Here is a 22086-nt window from a genome sequence, read left to right on the forward strand (position 1 = left end):
AGGGTTAGCCTGGCAGCCGTGCACAGATGCAGTTGGTGAGGGGACAGACACGAGACCCAGACCAGAGCCAGGAGACTGAACTTGTGCTCTAGATGGCAGGGGAAGAGTGTGTAAGTGGGAGAGCAGTGGTGGGGGTGGCAGAGAGGGAGAACAGTCATTCACGGCTCAGCTGGGGGGAAGTCAACGCCCACAGCTGGTGGGGTGGGCTCGCGAAAAACTGGGGTGTGTGCCTCACTCAAAGGGCCAGTCACTCTCAGCTCCCGCAGCGGAATGTGTCTCAGTGACGTCGATCTTCCTAGTTTTCAAGAGAAGCTGGAAATTCACAATTGCTAGTTTTATTTTTACGTGACATCTCTCAAATTTAAAAATCTGGCAGCTAATTCAAAAGGAGGTTAAATACTATGCTGGACAAACAGAGCTGGTCTGCAGGCTTGGGGTCTCCAGCTTAGACTGCCTCTAGTCTCACCTCCCACCCCAGGTGGTAGACCCTGAGCAAGGACCAGGGCTTGATGTTTCTGCACCTCCTCTGAAATGCTGGTACAATGGCGGAAGTTAGCAGATGCTCACCAATGCTGGGGTACCACAGTGGGGTATAGGCAGGGTGTTCGGGTGGGAGCAGCCTCCCTCCAGGGAGGAGTATTTTATCTCCGCCATTCTTAGGAATGGTGATAAGAGAAAACAGTTTTAGTGGTTTTATTACTGTTTATAAATGCTCTACAGACAATGCACCCTTTGTTGCCTGTATGCCCACCCCCCACCCCACCACGGTATGCCAGTGCTAAATAATACCTGATTGTCCAGTCAGGACAGATGCCAGATAACCTTTGTTCTTTTCCAATCTGATCAATCCAAATATCAGGCTTACTTAGACTAGCTCTTCTCATACTTGTCTAGGAGCTTCTCTGACTACCTCATTCACAGGGATCTTTCTTATCCCTGAATTCCTTTAGCACAATACAGACAACATCCTACATTGTACTGTTCTCTAGTTATGTCATGTCTGTCTAGTCTTCTCAACAAGACCAAAAGCTTGTTGAGAACAACAATTGGACTTCTGAATTTTTATCTTACTTGAAGTTTCATGTCGCACTCAGCACAATACTGAAGACATACTTAACACCACGAGTTGAATGACAGGCCAAGATTTAAACCTAGATTAGAGAAATCCATGACACCTATTTTTACAGTATGTTTTTATATGGTTGCTGTTAGACCAGTCCAGGGCTTCCATGGCGTCCATGGCTTGGCAACGAGCGATCAATAAGACGGCCACAAGTACTGTCTGCACAGAGCTTATGGTCTACTCTCGATTAACTCAGAACCTTCTCTGGCTAAAAGACAAGTTGGTCTGTGCTTAGGGTTTCTAGTAGTTATTTCTCCACGTGATACCTGACTTTAGCTTACAAAATATTCATCAGTCCTTTGCTGAAAAAATCTCTATTAAAGAATTCAAACACTATGGAGCTAAAGATTAAAGACTGTGTGTTATAAAAAACACTATCCTAGAATTCAAGACCTCAATTTCTTTCATGTCTTCTATTTGCATTCCCATCAAAATAATTCCAACTGGAGGGGCATCAGTCTGACCAGCCCATGCCCAGTCCTTCCTGGGGAATATGTAGACGGACCTGGCACTAACACACTGGGCCTTACCATCAGTTTGTCTCTGTGAACTCCAGCAAGTGGACAAACGTGATGGATGACAAGTAATCTCTAGAAGCACGAAAGGCACTTTAAAGAGGTATATTTTATTTTACCCAACAGTGCAGGCAGATAATAAATAAATATTTTTGGCCAAATTTAAAGTAATTGCTTTCTAGCTTCATTTTCATCTTTCAGTCACACAGAATTTAAGAGATAATTTAAAAGAAAACAACTCCACTCCAGGCTAATGGGAACACTCAAAGGAAGGTACAATTTTTTTTGGAAGCAAGGAAGAGAGAAAAAGTGCCATGCTTTTCCTTTCAGTACTGCAAACTGAGAATTACTTTTTGGCAAAAATGACCCTGTATGAGGGCTGTAGAAAATAAACTTTTCCTTAACCCCACCAGGTAACTTCCACACATTCCCGTGGGTGTTCTATCAGAGTGGACATGTTTCAGTTGCAGCACTAAAGGCATGACTTTCAGGTTTTATTTTCTCTAGGGAACAACAGTCTCAAAATGGTGTGGTAATCACTGCCCATAACTAGTAATGAGTTTACTTCATAATTTACATAATATAATGTTAGTTTTAAAAAGTTTTATAAAATACATTTACTGTATTTTTAATGAGACTGAAGAATAATAAAGCACCACAGTTGGTCACATCCAGAACAACGTTTTGGGGAAGGAAATTGTATTGCTAAATGAGCAACGACAAAAAGGCATCATCTGCAGAGGTGGTCTGTAGTTCTGAGTGTGGGGTTTAGGAACAGCCCATATACAGAACGGTGGGCAAAGGGCAACACGACCGGCCTTTGCTTCCCATTCCAGTGCCTGCAGAACACTGGCCTGCACACTCAACTTCTTCCTTCTCATGGGTTTGACCCTACCCTCCTTCCAAAACATAAGAAGGTTTTGATCTTTAAACTAAGAACACATGGCCTGGATAGAAAAGATTACTTTTAAAACCATCACTTTGGGGCTGGCCCGGTGGCATAGTAGTTAAGTTGGAGCGCTCTGCTTCGGCAGCCCAGGGTTCTCAGGTTCTGATCCCAGGTACGGACCTACACACCGCTCATCAAGCCATGCTGTGGTGGCATCCCACATACAACATAGAGGAAGACTGGCACAGATGTTAGCTCAGGAACAATCTTCCTCCCAATAAATAAATAAATAAATAAATAAATAAATAAATAAAGTCTTAGTCGCATATTTTATCTCTATTAAAAAAATAAATAAATAAAACCATCACTTGATCATGTTCTGGTTCTGTTTTTCACATTTAATTCCCAAGGAAATTTGTTGATTACAATCAACAACATTTAAAATCCTCCTAAGACCCATGAGAATTGTTAAGTCTAAACAGAAGTAACAGAATGCATTCATGCACCCAACACTCAAAGACCACAACTGCTACAAAATATAACTAATGAACCAAAGCGGGCTGTTGTCAGTCAAACCCTGATATGCTAATTCAATTTGTGTAGCTTACTGGTCATCCTGAAGCAATTTAGCACCTTCACCAATAAGAGAAAACCTCCAGTGACCACCCACCCACAGGTACACAAATACATCAGAGAACCAGAGAGGTCTGTAGAAGCCCTACCTCCATAAAGATGCAAATTAAGATTTAAACAGTGTAACAATTGGCGAGAGCTAATCCTTTTACAGAGGTGTAAATGGCTATTGAGAACTGAATTCCGGCTGCTAGCTTTTGTTAAGTAGCATTACAGACAAGTTTCACCCAAGAGTAATGCCACCAATTCTGAAGACTATTGATAAAATAGTTTCATAAAGCCAGTGCAATTTGTTTACTCTGATATCAAGTTTCCTGACCATAAATCCAAACATGTAAATATAAACCACATCAAGAATTAGTGCCCTGGGAAAATAAACTGGGAGGAACTATCTCAAGCCTGACACCCAATGGCTGGAACAGCTGTATGTGCGGCCACAGAGAAGTCTGTATACGGGGTTTTGTTTGCCACACAAAACAGTTGTAGAAAGGACAAACACATACATAGTTAAAGAGTATTTTTCTTTTAACGGGCTGTCTTACAAAACCTATGTTTTGGTGGCTCCCTTGGTCCCCATTGTGCAGCCCCCTGGGTGGTCCCTTCCAGGGGGCCACTTGAAGGGAACACAATGCCAAAAATGAGGGAAGGAGGGGACAGCAACACAAAGGCCAACAGAGCGGGGCGGTCTGCAGCGGCAGGCTGCAGCTAGGGGTCAGCAAACAAGGCTCTCTCTCTGGACCCAGGAAACAAGGGCTCCTTCTCCATACCTGGAAACAGCGTGATTAAGCTGACAGCTTGAATTATGGGCTGCATTTTGTAGGGTACGGTCTGTCTGCGTTAAGGTCCTCTTTATTGTAGCAGAGGCCTCACAAGCAAAACCCTTGCCTTTTCCCCCTCTTTGGCTTCAAAACATCATTCTGTTCCATTTTAATTTTCAGAACTACTCCTTCTCCCATATCACCTTTCCTTTTTTTGTTTTTTAAGTTGCTTAATGAGGTGCTGGGAGGCCTGAGAGAATTTATAATAGGGTGTTTCCCTCTACCCTTAAACAGAGATAACCAGCCTGAACCCATAATGAGATTTTAGCAGCCGAGTCATTAGCGATGGCTGCATAAAGGATGGTTCCTTTATGAAACGGATGTGTTCTTTTTTTTTTTTTATTATTTATTTTTTACCCCAAAGCCCCAGTAGATAGTTGCATGTCATAGATGCACATCCCTCTAGTTGCTGTACGTGGGACACGGCCTCAGCATGGCCAGAGAAGCGGTGCGTCGGTGCGCGCCCGGGATCCGAACCCAGGCCACCAGCAGCGGAGCGTGAGCACTTAACCGCCAAGCCACGGGGCTGGCCCTGAAATGGATGTGTTCTTAATTTGCTCTTTGATAGGTCTGTGGATCCCAAACTTAACACCTGAGTTGATAAAAATCCTCTTTGCTGGGAAGGTGAACACTGGAAACATTTACTCTTGCTCCCTGGATTTCCTTTAAATCAGCACAGATGTGTCGCCAGAGGGGTGTTGTCATTAGGGTGCTGGCTGCACCCTCCAATCTGAGGTGCACACAACAGATTTATGGAGCCAGTCACCTAAAGTGACCTGGCTTTAAATATCTGCTGCAAAAAAGAACATGGAGGGTAAATGTCTTATCATACAACTTTATGCCTTTGATAGTGCTCAGGGCAAGCTACCCCAGGAAGCACCACTCTGGTATGCAGATTATTTCAAGCTGAAGACAATAAGGACTCAGAGAACTCAGGAAGAATATTTGAGTTGCCCCTCCCAAACTGCCTAAAGAATTTAAAACAAAAGATCTGTTTCAGGAAGGAGTTATTATCATGACTGCTATAAAGATAATGTAGGATAGAGGTTACAATAGAAAAGGCACCAACAAGCCCATCTTATCGGAAGTTCTGTCTCTCTGGCCACATGCTCTAGATGGCCCTGCGAGGGGTTACCAGACAATCATTTACAAGGGAAGTCTCCATTTGTAAAGGTATCTCCCTCTCTGTATTGGGAAGAGAGGGAATGACCTCATTTCTAGAGACTTATCAACGTAGAAGGTGAGGCCTTAAAACTGCATAATAAACCTTACTCTTGTTTACAGTGCTTTAGTGATAATCTCCTGTAACTAACACCCCCGCCCCCAACATCCTCCTTGTCTTTGGTTGGACATGGTATTTAAGACGAGAATCTCTGCTATTGTGTTGAGAAACGCAGTGTCCCTGCTTTCTCCCATGTATACATGTTATTAAACTTGGTATTATTTTCTCCTGCTAACCTGTCTTGTTATTTGGTCAGCCATAAGAACCTTAAGGAAAAGGGCAGAGGGAGATTCCCCCTCTTCCCCCGACACCTTTCAGAAATGTAATACAATCAGGCCTTGTATTTTGACTAAATTTAAAGAATACTATGAACATAATAAATTTTTTTATTAGACATTATCATAATTGGTTCTATAATTAAACTCTAGAGGGCGCTTTTTGTAAAAGGGCATCTGATATTTTCAGGGTAGAATCATCTTTGCTGGAGCTTAAGGACTAACAGAGGATCATAAAACAAAACACCAGACTTTTGCTGTTACACGGCTCTCCATCTGTCTCCACATGTGTGTATGTGCATGTGCAGGTGTACGTGCGTCTGTAAGAGAAGAGACAAGGAGGACCAGACTGGGCTGGCAAAGATTATGCTACGTGAGGGGATCCAGGGAGAAGGCAAATCAGAAGGCATGATGGGATGGTGGATGGGCTTACCGAGGGCTCAGGCAACGTTCAGACTCTGAAATAAGTTAGTATGTCACTTCTCTGGGATAAGTGAGTCTCCTTAGAAGCCAATTAACTCTGATGAATGAGAATGGGGTCTAGGGCAGTCACCCTCCACTGAGGGAGAGCTCAGACCTGTAGGGCAGGTCCCTCCCTGGGTTCTGACTCATTGTTCATTGTTCGGGGCCCACCTCCATGATGACAATGAGATGGGAGTGGCAGCACCCTGGGAGGGCACCAGCAGGAAGGAGACTGAACACTTGGCTATTAACGATTGCCTCCTGCTATGTGAGTATGGTAGAAATCAAAGACAGAATTACTGACAAAATTGTGCTGGTTTTCTGCTGGCTCCTTCAGAGGGCCAATACTGTATTAAAATGAAGAAGCTGAATCAATTTATTATTCAAATGCTCATTCACCTAAGAAGCTGCTAAAAGGAAGCCAAAAGAAACAAGAAAGTGAATGATAACAAACCATCATTATGAATGAATAAAGGGGATTAACCGGGAGGAAAGGCAGGCGGGATGCAAGCTAGGAAATAATGCCCTCCTGGGTAGACCCTGGGAGCCAGGTGAAAAGGCTTCTCGTCAGTGTGGAAGTTCAGGGGATGTAAGACAAGCACATCCCCAATTCCAGGTAAGTACACCTTTCAAAACAGCAGAAACCAGTTTCAGCTGCGCCCATGATTACAGATGTAATAATGCTCCAAAACAACCATGTCCAGCATACATCCATGTAATATATAACATCTGATCAGCAAGCACCATCAATCCCAGACCCAGCACTGGAAATTCTTTTAGGGATTCAATTATCCTAGAAAGTAGTGCTTTTCAATGTTTAAGGTGGCAGAACACCTGGAATTCTTAGAACTTTCTGTAAAATATCATGAAGTACTGATATACGTCATTTCATCACACAAATTAGGAACATTTTTACTAGCGGACAATGAATATATGTATACAATATAAAAATCAAACCACTAACACAAATACCCATGATGAAAAACCAATCTATCAAACCTAACAGGATCAGCTGATTTCACATTTTTCATTATTATTCATTTGGTACTCTCATTCATTTTCTCTTCCAGTAGGCAAGCTATAGCAGGTAACCAAAGTTTTATTAAAATAATTTTGAGGAAGTTCTCAAAATTACAAAGATTTATTTTCCTAAAAATTGGAAAAGACCACTTGACTCAATCGCAGGAGAATTCTACTAGAATATATCTGAGAATCACTGCACTAAAGAAAACGAATCTAGCATTGTTTTAAGCAGCAGATTCAAACACACTTCCAGTCCACAAAAATGACAAGCAAATTAAAATGAATTTACACTGACAAAGGAAAATAGAAAAAAGTTAGACAACTAGTTGAAGGCCATTAAACACAAGGTGTTCAGAAGTGCTCCTCACATCTCTCTTGTAGGTTAAAGGAATACTGTAAGTCTCCTAACTGGGACTCAAAATAGTGAGATTCAGTACAAAAGCACAAGAAAACATATCAAGGTCTCACTTATTGCTTTTTGAGTTTTTCTTATCTGCTTGGCCTATCTGCACAGATTCCCTCACAAAAGCCATCACTGAATGGAAGCTTTCCCACTCAGTTATCAAGCTCAAATGTTCCTTATCAAATCCCACCTTAAAATAAGTTTCGTTTTTCTAGAAGCCTATCACCAATAGCTCAACAACTGCTCTTCAAAAGGTGAGAAATATAAGTTTAAGAGAATAAAAGGGAAGATGAGCCATAAGGAACTGATCAAGTCTAAGATCAAGGCGCTGGCTGGCTTGGTTCCTGGTGAGGGCCCACTTCCTAGCTTGCAGACGGCTGCCTTCTTGTTGTGTCCTCACAGGGCAGAGAGAGGAGGAGAGTTCTCTCAGGTCTCTTCTCATAAGGGCACTAATCCCATCACGAGGGCCTGACCCTCATAACCTCATCTAACCTTAATTACCCACTAAGGGCCCATCTCCAAATACCATCACATTGGGGGTTCAGGCTTCAACATATGAATTCTGCAGGGACACAATTCAGTCCATAAGAACACCGCTGCCACCATCTTGTTCCTGGCCTAAGGATGAGGTCAGCACTGAGGATGACAGAGCAGGGAAACGGAAAGGACCTGTGTCTTTGATGACAAAAGTGAAGGGCAGTATCAACCAATCCCAGGGCCTGCTTTACTCCCGGACTTCCAGAAATAAAAAAAAATGTGTTTATTGTTTAAGGCAGTTCGAGACAGTGTTCCCGTTATTTGCAGCCTGGTATATCAAGATAATTAATAGGTAAACGTTCAACAAGGCCAGAAAGCCAAGTTTGAAAAAAGAACTCTGATGGATGGCTTTTCCATAATTCAAATTTACATTTCATTGAAAAGAATTTAAGGGAGGTATCTTAAAATGACGATCCTACCCCTGTCACTCTGCTCCCCTACCATGTCTCCTTTTTATAAATACCAGTAACAGCAGAATCTTTGCTCTTGGTGTGGCTGGGCCAGCACAAAGCAGGATCGAGGGGCTGTTCATGTGCTGGGTGTGGAGGGATAAGAAAAAGACCCCTGTAGCCCCTGAATGTGTTCCCCTGGCCTGCAGTGGTGCTATACTCTGCCACATGAGCCACTCCTTCAGCTGGAGTGACCAACAGTTCCCTAGACATGGGCCATGCTGGTCTGTCTCCAGGCCTGTGCTCCAGCCATTCCTCTCTTAAAATCTGGAATGGCTAATCTCCTTTAATCAGCCAAACCAATCACCATGGCTATTCTGGTTTTCTATTGCTTGTAATAGCTAACCTGAATTTAGTGGTGTAAAACAACAATCGACAACTTTTTGTTATGCTCATGGCTTCTGCGGGTCAGGAATTTGGACAGGGCACAGGGCAGGTGGCTTGTCTCTGCTCTGCAATGTCAGGGACCTCAGTCTGAATATCATGGGGTGATCTGGAACGCAGGTGACTGGAAATATCTGGAGGCTTCTACACTCACATCTGGGGCCTGGGCTGGACTAAATTCAGGCTCAGCTGGGCCTGCTGACTGCAACACTGAAACATAGCCTCTCCCTGAGGCTTGTTTGCTGTTAGCCCCACTTTCTTGGAAACCTGGCCATATTCCAGTCTCTCCTACCTTACTTGAATCTTAAACAACCAAGACTTGACCCCTAGAGTCTCCTCTCCAACTTTTGAAACCATAGGTAAACTTGTTCCACTCAGAATAAACTACTTTTAGATCTCAAATTTGTATTGAAAGAGGTCTAATTTTTCTGCAGCCCTCGTGGAATTTGGCCTGCTGGTTCCCTCCCTAGCAGAGTGCAGGCCTGCTATATTCTCTCATCAGCCTCCCTAGTCTCTCTTTCCCCCTGCCCTCCCTTTCTCCCTCTCCCCAATCGCCTCCTCCCTCCCCTCCCTCTACATCTCTTATTTGGCTCCCGGAGTGCTGGGATAGGGCCTCTTAACACTCCATTGAGATGTCTCCCCCAAAATGTTGTAACTCACTTAAATATCAAATGATAAGAGGGATTCTAGGAAAACAGTGGCAGCACAGCCTTTATTTTTAAAAATCTCCCTGAATTCCCTTATATAAATATAAAAAAAAGATAGCACAACTAGGAGAGCAAACCAAAAATTCATGCATAATATCTATGACAAAATTATTTGACAAAATATGAGTGAGTGGAACAAACTACTGATAGCAACTAAACCCCCATTATATCTGCAATTGTACAGAAGGAAGTGGAGGGACAGCAAAAGTATGAATGACGTTCCTGAGAATGCAAGAACCTCCACATCGTCAAGCGGTACTCACTGGCAGGCTGAGGTGAGAAGGGCAGCCCATCTGGAAGGGGGCTGCAGGTCCATTTCAAGGGTTAGAACAGAGGGACTGCGGTAGGTGCAGGAGCAATCCGGGCCCTACCACTCCAGAACCTTACCAGTCTAAGTGCCCTTTCAGCAGAGCTCTGCACTGAGGAGAAGCTGCTGGGAGTGAACTCTAAATTGAACTTAACTGGGACAATAACGGCAGAGGAAGAATCTTTCCATTTCAAGTGGAGGAGGGGAAAAGAGCCAAGGGATCTAAGAAAGTAAGAGGCCACATACAAACATTCTGGGAGAACAACAGAAGAGGGAGCTCTGGAGCCATAAAACTAGGAAAGCCAGCCTGGCCCACCTGCCCCTCCTGAGTGCAGGAGAACTCCTCTCACCAGACATAGGCCCAGAAAAGATTCCAGGTCTCTTTATCAGTAAAGCGCAGGTAACGACACCTCCACTGCATAGGGCTGCGGCAGCAGATGAGATAATGTATGTAAAGCAGCTGGCACAGCATCGGGTACACAGTAAGCACTCAAAGATGATCGAAATTATTACCATTATTATAAACATTAGCATATCAAGTTTATATAACAACCTTAAGCCTAACTCTAACAAAAGATTAAAGATTTCAGTTAGGCCACAGTGAAGTGTGGTAAAACACCACTGTCCCACTCCAGAGGACATTTCCCAAGTTGTCCACCCCGGACTCAGCACCCTTCTCCGCAGAACAGTACTACCCAGTACATAATTGCTCAATTCTGCCTCTCGCCTTCCCTTTCCCCAGCTGCAGGCTGACCCTTTTCCAGCTGCTCACACATCCTTGCTTCAGAGAGCCTCTTACAGCTCCCTGGTCTACGATTTTCCTTTATGATCAATTTTCCGCCCTGATTATCTTGTTTCTGGAAGGTATCTCAGGTTTTAGGAAAACTTCTGATCACACCCAATTGGATGATGATTTCCTGGTTGAACTCGCAGAGTTCTGGAGCCTCGCTGGTGACCTCATGTACTGATGCTAAGCACAAGCTCTACTTACGGTGCATCATACCCAACACTTCTCAGTGAAAAGGGCTAAATAAAACAAACTGTCCATTTTGTCAGGATTCTGATTCATTGATGCTAGAAATTAAATTTATCAAATTGCTAAGAGTCAGAGTAGGAGAGACAGAAGCCAAGTTCATTTCTGACTTAAAAAAAAAAAAAGAGGTTGGCCATTCCCTTTATATGTCATGTATGTCCCTGCATCTTGACTTCCAGAACCACACTATCAGATTACCATTAACTATCAAATGCCAACATGTGCCAGTCACTGTACCAGGTGCTTTAGCTGAAAAAATCAATCTGATGAAGATAGTAAACTAGAACTTTGAAGTCAAATTTAATTAGTCAAAAGATGATACTGGTCAAAAGGAGATCCAAGACTATAATCACAAAAAGGTCATGGCTCTGCCAGTCTTCCTGTGGTCTAGAGCAGGGAAAGAGAAAGAGAACATTCCAAACAAATCACTAAGTTCCTGATTTGTTTCTTGTGATCATCTCTAGTTAAAGAAAGGGAATTAGGGACAGGGCTAGCCTGACAGGAGAAATAAAAGGGAACAGGTTCATATTCTGGATAATTTTTCATAAATGTGTACAAAACATAATATTCTGAAATCACATATTCTCCATGTCAGCAGACGGTTATGAGTTTGGAAGGCTTTCTAGTAACCACACATAATAAAATAAGAAAGTACTGTGTATAATTTAAAAGGACAAATTGTTAAAAGACTTGGGAGGGCTCATCACAAGGAAAGAAAGATGAAATGGAAGGGGAGAAAACTGTTCCACCAATAGATTTAAAAGGTAAAAGAAAAACTAAATTAGAAATGACTTTGTCAAAGCTATGCATTTCATAACTAAAACTGAAAGTGGCCAAACGATATCTGGTTTCCCCGGCCTTCAGAAAGGAAGCAGCAGCCAAGTGGAAGCGACTATGAGGGAGAAGGGAAGAAGAGACACCAGGTAGGCTTCAGGGTGCTGATACTATTTCTTGACTGGGTGGGGGTTACCAGCTGTGTTCACTCTGTGATAATTAATGGAGCAGTATACTCATGATTTGTTCACTAGTATGTAGGCTATACTTCAATAATAAAATTCATTTTAAAAAGAGCACATGACAAGGACTTCTGCTTCTTGTAAAGGCATCCTAGGTAATGCAGGCCAATCCTTGCACTAAGAACAAAAAAAAGTATAAAAAATATCTCTTTGATAGCTTAGAGAGATAAGGCAGTGATGAATTACAGGATCAAAACCTAGAAAAAAAGGAAATTCAGAGAGATAAGCCTAACATCTGGGGCAATTTTTCTTTGAAGGGCATGTGCCAATTCCAGAAAAGGCAGCTGAGAGTCTGAGAAGCTGAGTGGAGCTCCAGGCAATCCCACAGAGTGGGAGAATAAAAACTGAAGTCCAGGTCTACCAACGAAGGGGAAACTTAATAAATCACCCACACTTTGAACTGGAACTTCAAAGGGCTGCTTCCTGTGGATAACGGTGAAACTGAGTCTGGCCCTCAAAGGGACCAAGGCCTGGCTTCACACTGTATCAATTCTTCAACCTGGATGAAAGGGACCCAGGATCACTTCTGCCCCAGGCACCTGCCAGAAACAAATGCAAATCCTCTTTAGAGGAGGAAAACTTCCTTGTCCTCAAATCACTCCCAAAATGCTCCTACACAATATCCATTCAAAAATTGCCAGAGATTTGAGAAAAACAAGACAAGAGTGATTAAAAAGCGAGAGAAAGAAAAGAAAACAGAAGCAGACCCATGGGGAAGAAATGGAGATCCAGTCTCTAAGGTACTTATACTGTCTGGAAAGAAAGTAAAAATATTAATTAACAACAGATTTTGAAAGGTCAGAAACTTATAGATGAAACAAAAATTAGTAAATATATAGGTGATTAGAATCATGTAATTATTAAGCTCGAGCTAACAGAAACATACAGAACCCTACCCAATGAAGAGTGAATATACATGTTTTTGCATTATGGGCATTTATAAAAATTGGCCATTACTATGGCCAATCAACAAAGACCAAAGGACAGATGTTGTTCAGAACACATTCTCTGCCAACAATGTGATAAAATTGGAAATCTATAATGAAAAGAGAATCCTCTTTTCCCCTAATATGTTTAGAAACAACCAAAAATCATTTTACATAATACCTATGTCAAAGAAAAAGATATAATAATTATAAACATTTAGATAATTATGTTAAAATACTTAAAACTGAATGGGAGTGATAGCATTATTTGTCAAAACCAGTGGGGTGCAAGTCAAGCAGTACTTACATGGAAATTTAAAGCCTCAGAAGTATATGTTCTAAAATGGGAAAGATTGAAAATTAGGCATTCAACTCAGTTAGAAAAAAACCACATGGTAAAACCAAGCAAAGTAAAAAGGGAATAATAAAGATAATAACAGAAACAAACGAGATTTTTAAAAAGCAACAGACAGGATGAAATCTGATTATTTGGAGAAATTAATAAAATAGACAAATCTCATGCAGGATTGATTGATGAAAAAAGTTGGGCAGACATAAAATTATGAATGAAAAAGAAACATAATTATTGACACGGTAAAAATTCTAAAATATAGGGTCCAGCCCCGTGCCCTAGTGGTTAAGTTTGGCATGCTCTGCTTTGGCGGCCCAGGTTCAGTTCCCGGGCGTGGACCTACACCACTTGTCGGCAGCCATGCTGTGGTGGTGACCCACACCCAAGATACAGGAAGACTGGCAACAGATGTTAGCTCAGGGATGATCTTCCTCAGAAAAAAAAAAAAAAAGAAAAAAAGAAAAAAAATTGTAAAATATAAAAGCTGCCCACAAATTTGAAAACTTAAAAAAGTATTAAGAAACTAGAAAATTTTTCTAGTACACTCTACATTTTCAAAATTGACTCAAGATGAATGAAAACATCAATATACGTATAAGCATTTAAGAAATGCAAAAAGTAGACAAAAATTGAGAGAATTTTCATCAGTGCACCTGTCTTGCAAGAAATGTTAAAAGTCCCTCTGGTTTAACCTCTGCAGGTGTTCTCGGTATCCCCGACTCCTGCCTTTGCTCTAGGGCACCCACCTCTTCTGACTGAGGCCAGAAGCCTATGGTGAGAAGGGTGGGAAAGGCTGGGGAACCAGGTTCAGGTCGGTCAATGGAGACTTCTTTTAACATCTCCCGTACAGACACTGAGTGACAATTAATGCCTACTTCGCTGACCATCTGGTCTGAGGACTGCTGCCCTCTTGGAAGCCTGGTTCTGGACTTTTAAAAATGTAAACCAAAATAAAGATAAGGAAAGTCTTAGATTTTTCAGATCAAAGTAGGTGAGCTAACAGGAGAGGCACAGGCAAGACTGGGGCATGAAGTGCCAGGCAGAACAGGAAGGGGATACACTGACAGCCCCACCTGCTGGCACCAGGTTATCTTTTCAAAAGTGTAATGCACAACCTTACTTTGGGAACAAAAGCGATCATTTGTGGGGCAGCAAGAAAAAGCTCAGGGGGCCACTTGTTGAGGGGCAGAGGTCAGGTCCAGGAAAAACAAGAGACAGTGGTGAAGAAAAAAAGCAAGTGAAGCAGACACCTGAAGGCATCATCACATCTGAAGGAACACTGAATCCATAAACATGCTGCCAGCTCCGCTTAGAGTGACTTGCGGGTAAATGCTACAAGAAACACAGTTTTATGCAAGAATTTCAGATGCAAGAACTTCCTTCCCATATTTAACTTTGAAGAGGGGCTAAATTAAAATCACTAGAGGAGATTCACTTCATGTGATCACATTTTTATGACCCTGAGAAACCAAGGCTTTCATTTATTTAGTGTAAAAGGCAGCATTACGTTTTGCTGTCAGCCATACTCCAAGGGGGGAAGGAACAAAGCAACTCTGCGAGTGCTTTGCTCAGCTTGAAGAAGGGCACACAGCACTTCCTCAGCTTATTTGAGGCTGGAAGGCACAAAAATCAATACGGACAGAGCAAAAGGTCAAATTGCCACCGCTTAGTTTTCTTTTCTTTTCCTAATTAAATAATCTCATTTGCTTCTGGAGCTTCCTTATTCAACCTAATGAAATATTATCTCTGATATTCCAGTTTTTTAGGCAGTAGAGAGTTACTGGGAACCAGCCCAGGGTATCAGTTAAGAATACAGACTCTGGACCCAGACGGCCGAGCTCAAAGTACACTGAGCCACTTTGTGACTTTGAACATAACTTCTCTGTGTCTCAGTTTTCTCCTTTGTAAAAGGGTAATGATGATAGGAATAAATGGATTATTATAAACAAAGCTCTTCACAACAGTGCCTGGCACAGAGTGGGTGCTATTGAAGGGTATATCACCATTATGATTGTGATTTGCATGGTAGAGCACAGAAATTAAGAGCATGAATTCTGGCATCCGGCGGTCAGTTCGAACGCTAGCTGCACCTCTAAGGTTATTTAATCCTTCTAAACCTCACTTGAAATACTCCACTTGGCATCTGCAGCACAACTTCTTCTTGGTTCTCTTGATTCTTCCCTGCAGCTTCGCCTCAAACTCCTTTGCTGTTTCCTTCTCATTTTCCTGACCTTGAATGTGGAGCCAGGCCTTGGGCTGCTTTCCTATTCACACTCATTGCCTAATGTTCTTCTCAGGGTCCACGGCTTTAAAGTGCATTTATACTCTGATGATTCAGTAAAGTTGCAGGATACAAAATCAACATACAAAAATCAGTTGCATTTCTATATAACAATCCAAAGAAAACAATCCCATTTACAATAGTATCAAAAAGAATAAAATACTTAGGAATAAATTTAACCAAGGAGGCAAAAGACTTGTACATTAAAAACTACAAAACATAGCTGAAAGAAATTAAAGGAGAGACAGACAAATGGAAAGATATCTCATATTCATGGATTGGAAGATTTAATATTGTTAAAATGTTCACACTATCCAAAGTGAGCTACACATTCAATGCAATCCCTATCAAAATCCCAATGGCATTTTTCACAGAAATAGAAAAACCAATCCTAAAATTCATATGGAACCACAAAGGACTCTGAATAGCCAAAATAACATGGAGAAAATGAACAAAGCTGGAGGAGTCACATCTACTGATTGCAAAACATATTACAAAGCTACAATAATCAAAACAGTATGGTACTGGCATAAACACAGACACACAGACAAATGGAACAGAATAGAAACCCAGAAATAAATCCACATATATATAGTCAACTGATCTTTGACAAAGGCATCAAGGAGGCACAATGGGGAAAAGATAGTCTCTTCAACAAATGGTGCTGTTATTCACGTGCAAAAGAATAAAACTGGACCCTTATCTTACACTATACACAAAAATCAACTCAAAATAGACTTAAAAATCAACTTAAACGTAAGACCTGAAACTGTAAAACTCCTAGAAGAAAACATAGGGGAAAAGCTGCCTGACATTGGTCTTAGCAATGATTTCTTAAATATGACATCAAAAGCACAGGCAACAAAAGCAAAAATAGATAAGTGGGCCTACATCAAACTAGAAAATTTCTACACAGCAAAGGAAACAATCAACAGAGTGAAAAGGCAACCTACAGAATGGGAAAAATATCTGCAAACCATATATCTGATAAGAGGTTAACATCCAAAATACAAAAGGAACTCTAACAACTCAACTGCAAAAAACCAAATAACCTGATTAAAAAATGGAGAAAGGATTTGAATAGATATTTCTCAAAAGACGATATATAAATGGCCAACAGGTATATGAAAAGATGCTTAACATTACTTATCATCGGGGAAATGCAAATCAAAACCACAATGAGATATCACTTCATACTTGTTAGGATGGCCATTATTAAAAAAAAAAGGAAAGAAAAGAAAAGAACAAGTATTGTTGAGGATGTGGAAAAACTGGAACCCTGTGCACTATTAGTGGGAGTGTAAAATGTTGCAGCCGCTATGGAAAACAGCATGGAAGTTCCTCAAAAAATTAAAAATAGAACTACCATATGATCCAGCAATCTCACTCTGGGTATTTATCCAAAAGAACTGAAATCAGGATCTCAGAGACATAGCCGCACTCCCATGTTCACTGCAGCATTATTCACTGCAGCATTATAGCCAAGAGGGGGAAACAAACTAAATGTCATCGACAGATGAATGGATAAAGAAAATGTAGTATATACATGCAATGGAATATTATTTAGCCATAAAAAGAAGGAAATCCTGTCAGATGCTACAACATGGATGAACCTTGAGGACATCATGCTACACGAAATAAGTCAGTCACAGAAGGACAAACACTGGTTGGTTCCACTTATATGAGATATCTGAAGTAGTCAAATTCATAGAAGTAGAAAGTAGAATGGTGGTTGCCAGGGGCTGGGGGAAGAGGGAAATGAGGATTTACTGTTCAATGAGTATGACGTTTCAGTCGTTCAAGATGAAAAAGTTCTAGGGATATGGTATACAACAGTGTGCTTACAGTTAACAATATTGTACTGTACATGTAAAAATGTTAACTTTTCAATAAATGGTGCTGGAACGGGATATCCACATGAACAAAAATGAATCTAGACACAGATCTTATACCTTTCACAAAAATTAACTCAAAATGGATCACAGACCTAAATGTAAAATATAAAACTATAAAACTCCTAGAAGATAACATAGGAGAAAGTCTAGATGACTTTGGGTATGGTGATAACTTTTTATTTGTTTATTTATTTTTTATTTTTTTCTGAGGAAGATCAACCCTGAGCTAACATCCACGCTAATCCTCCTCTTTTTGCTGAGGACGACCGGCTCTGCGCTAACGTCTATTGCCAATCCTCCTCCTTTTTTTTTTTTTTTTCCCCAAAGCCCCAGTAGATAGTTGTATGTTATAGTTGCACATCCTTCTAGTTGCTGTATGTGGGACGCAGCCTCAGCATGGCCAGAGAAGCAGTGCGTCAGTGCACGCCCGGGATCTGAACCCGGGCCGCCAGTAGCGGAGTGCGCGCACTTAACCGCTAAGCCACGGGCCCGGCCCTGGTGATGACTTTTTAGACACAACACTAAAGACATGATCCACGAACAAAATAACTAATAAGCTAGACTTCGTTAAAATTAAAAAACTTATGCTCTGCAAAAGATAACATCAAGAGAATGAGAAGACAAGCCACAGACTGGGAGAAAATATTTGCAAAAGACACATCTGATAAAGGACTTATATCCAAAATATACAAAGAGCTCTTTAAAACTCAACAATAAGAAAACGAATAACCCAATTAAAAAACGGGAAAAGATCTGAACAGACACCTCACCAAAGAAGATATACAGATGGTAAATAAGCATATGAAAAGATACTCAACATCATATGTCATTAGGGAACAGCAAATTAAAACAAGAAGATATCATTACATACCTATTAGAATGGCTAAAATCCAAAAAAACTGACAATAACAAATGCTAACAAGGATTATAGAAACAAGAACTCTCATTCATTGCTGATGGGAATGCAAAATGGTACAGCCACTTTGGGAGACAGTTTGGGAGCCTCTTATAAAACTAAACATAGTCTTACCAAACAATCCAGCAATTGCACTCTTCGGTATTTACCCAAATGAACTGAAAACTTACATCCACACAAAAACCTGCACATGGATGTCTACAGCAGCTTTATTCACAATTGCCAACAATGTGGAAGGCACAAAGATGTCCTTCAGTAGCTGAATGGATAAACTGCAGTACATCAAGACAACATAATATTATTCAGCACTAAAAAGAAATGATCTATCAAGCCGCAAAAAGACATGGAGGAACCTCAAAGGCATATTACTAAGTGAAAGAACCCAATCTGAAAAGGCTACATACTATACGATTTCAAGAATATGACATTCTGGAAAAGCCAAAACTATAAACTGTAAAAGGATCAGTAGTTAGCAGGGGGTGGGGGTGGGGGTATGAATAGGTAGAGCACACAGGATTTTTAGGGCAGTGAAAATACTCTTTATGATACTATAATGATGGATACATGTCATTATACATTGTTCAAACTCATAGAATGTACAATACCAAGGGTGAATTGTAATATAAATTGTGGACTTTGGGTGATTATGATGTGTCAATGCAGGTTCATCAGTTGTAACAAATGTACCACTCTGGTGTAGGATATTGATGATGGGGGAGGCTATGTATGTGTAGGGGCAGGCGGTATATAGGAAATCTCTGTACCTAATTCTTAATTTTATTGTGAACCTAAAACTGTTCCAAAAAATAAAGTCTTAAAAAATGTTAAGAGGATAGATCTCATGTTATGTATTATTTTATTTTATTTTATTTATTTATTTTTCCCCCCCTAAGCCCCAGTAGATAGTTGTATGTCATAGTTGCACATCCTTCTAGTTGCTGTACGTGGGACGCGGCCTCAGCATGGCCGGAGAAGCGGTGCGTCGGTGCGTGCCCGGGATCTGAACCTGGGCCGCCAGCAGCGGAGCGCGCGCACTTAACCGCTAAGCCACGGGGCCGGCCCTGTGTTTTTTTTTAAACACAAAAAATATATGTATATCCAGAATTTGACACTTCTCACTGCTGCCACCCTGGCCCAAGGCACCACCACCTACTCCCTAGATTACTGTAATATTCTCTAAACAGGTCTCCTTGCTCCCACCCTGTCCCCTACAGTTCATTTTCCATTAAGCAGCCAGAGTGGTTCTTCACCTCCCTTGAAGCACAATCCAAAGTTCTTCCTACAGCCTACAAGACCCTTTGTGATGTGGCCCACTGATATTTCTCTCACTCCATCTCCTACCTTCCTCACTCACCTGTTGTGGTCCAGCTGCACTGGCTTCTTTGCTGTTCCTAGAAACACCACGTATGCTGCCACTAGAGGGCCTCTGTACTTGCTGTTCCTGCTGCATGGTATTCTCGTCCTCAAGATATATCCCACTCATCTCCAAGACACTGAAGGAGAGAAATGAAACATAAATTGATAAACAAACAAATATACCAGGGTGAAAATTAAGGTAACAAAGAATAAAGCAGGTTAAATAGACAGAGAAGGCATGGGTACAATTTAATGTGGCTTACTCTCACTCACTTTAGATCTCCTCTCAAATGTCAAATCACCACAGAGACTTTCCCTGAGTATCCTACACTAAATTGCATCTATGCATTCTCTATGCACTTAACCTGCTCGTTCTTTGTCATAATATTTTCACACAGATTGTTTATTGGTTTGTGTTTTCTTCCTCCCCTCCACACGCATGATCATAAATACCATAAGAGCAAGAGTAGTGCCTGGGACAGAGTAGGCACTCAGTAAATATTTAATGTTAAATGAACAAAGTCCTATACTAGCTATCTATAGACTCGTAACAAACTACCCCAAAGCTTTGTAGCTTAAAACAACAACCATTTTGGGGCCGGCCCCGTGGTGTAGTGGTTAAGTGTGCGCTCTCCGCTGCTGGCAGCCTGGGTTTGGATCCCGGGTGGGCACCACGCACCACTTGTCAGGCCATGCTGTGGCGGCATCCCATATAAAGTAGAGGAAGATGGGCATGCATGTTAGCTCAGGGCCAGTCTTCCTCAGCAAAAAGAGGAGGATTGGCATGGATGTTAGCTCAGGGCTGATCTTCCTTACACACACACACACACACACACACAAAACAATAATAAAAAAAAAAAACACCACCATTTTATTCTATCTAATGACTTTGTGGATCAGAAAATCAGTCAGGGCTTGGCTGAGTGGATTCTTCTGTTTTAGGTATTATTGAGAGAGGTTATTCAGTGATATCAGCTGGTGGATGCACTTGGTAGAGGGTCCAAGAAGGCTTCGCCTACATGTCTGGTACTTTGGAGGGGATAGCTGCAAGGATGGGCACAGCTGGGACCACAGTCTAGAGCACCTACACATAATTTCTTTACCACAGCAGTCTCAGAATAGTCAGACTTCTTACATGGTGGTTCAGGGTTCCAAGAACACATGTTCCAGCAAAAAGAGTGGCAACTGCACGGCCTTTTATAACTCAACTTTGGAAGTCATAGAGGATCAATTCTACCATGCTCTATTTGGTTGAAGCAGTCATAAGCCCATCCATATTCAAGGGAAGGGGAGAGAGATCCCATCTTTTAATAAGAGGAGTGTTGAAGAATTTGCAGCCATATTTCAGATTGCTACAACCCCATACCTCACAGTACAGAGCTTTGGGCCTACTAGGTATTCAGGAAACTTTGGTTGACTCAAAATGGAATTACAAAATGGGATTTTCAACTAAGGTACTATAACTAGAAGAGAGAACAGTTTGGTTCTTTAATACAGGGGTTTATAAAAAATAATTAATTTTAAATGGTCTACATAATTTCAAAACCAAAAAACTAAACATCAAACTCAAAACAGACCATCTATGAGGGGCTCACCAATAGACTGGACATAGCTGAGGAAAGAATCAGTGAGCTTGAGGATATGTCAGTACAAATTTCCCAAACTGAAATGCGAAGAGAAGGAAGAATGAAAAAAAAATGGGACAGAACATCCAAGAATTGTAGGATAATTACAAAGGGTGTAACATACAAGTAATGGGAATACCAGAAGGAGGAGAAAGAGAGAAAGGAGCAGAAGGAATATTTGAAGTAATAATGGCTAAGAATTTTCCGAAGTTAACAACATATACCACCAAACTACAGATCCAGGAAGCTCAGAGAACACCAAGTAGGATAATTACCCAAAAAATCTACACCTAGGAATATCACAAAAATCCTTAAAGTGTATGCACCTAACAACAGAGCATTGAAATACACAGGCAAAAAGTGATAGAACTGCAAGGAGAAATAGATAAAGCCACTATTATAGTTGAATATTTAGTCACCTCTGTCGGTGACTAACATATCCAGCAGGTAAAAAGCAGCAAGGATATAGCTCAACTGAATAGCACCATTAAATTGGATCTAATCGACATTTATAAGATACTTCATCCAACAACAGCAAAATACACATGGTCACATGGAACGTTTGCTAAGACAAACCACATTCTGGGCCATAAAACACACCTCAACAAAGTTACAAGAACAGAAGTCATAGAAAGTATGTTCTCAGACCACAACAGAATTAAACTGAGATCAATAACAGAAATATAGCTAGGAAATCTCAAAATATTTGGAGATTAAACAACACACTCCTAAACACATGGGTAAAAGAGGAAGTCTCAGAAGAAATTTAAAAATATTTTGAACTGAACGAAAATGAAAATACAACTTATCAAAATTTGTGGGATGCAGTGAAAGCAGTGCTTCCAGGGAAATTTATAGCACTGAATGCACACATTAGAAAAGAAGAAAGCTCTAAAAGTCAATAATCAAAGCTCCCACCTTAGGAAACTAGAAAAGAGA

At 41.1% G+C, this 22086-nt stretch overlaps 1 protein-coding gene across 1 annotated transcript in view; it reads right to left on the bottom strand.

The window, feature by feature from the left end:
* The window catches only part of LOC131402404 (centrosomal protein kizuna-like), a 67086-nt gene that overhangs the window by 37878 nt on the left and 7122 nt on the right, over positions 1–22086 (bottom strand). The window contains exon 4 of the mRNA XM_058537181.1: positions 8884–8906. Coding sequence (XP_058393164.1) covers positions 8884–8906 — 23 coding nt within the window. The remainder of the gene's footprint in view (positions 1–8883; positions 8907–22086) is intronic.

Source organism: Diceros bicornis, unplaced genomic scaffold, assembly GCF_020826845.1.
Source record: "Diceros bicornis minor isolate mBicDic1 unplaced genomic scaffold, mDicBic1.mat.cur scaffold_100_ctg1, whole genome shotgun sequence".
Lineage (NCBI taxonomy): Eukaryota > Metazoa > Chordata > Mammalia > Perissodactyla > Rhinocerotidae > Diceros > Diceros bicornis.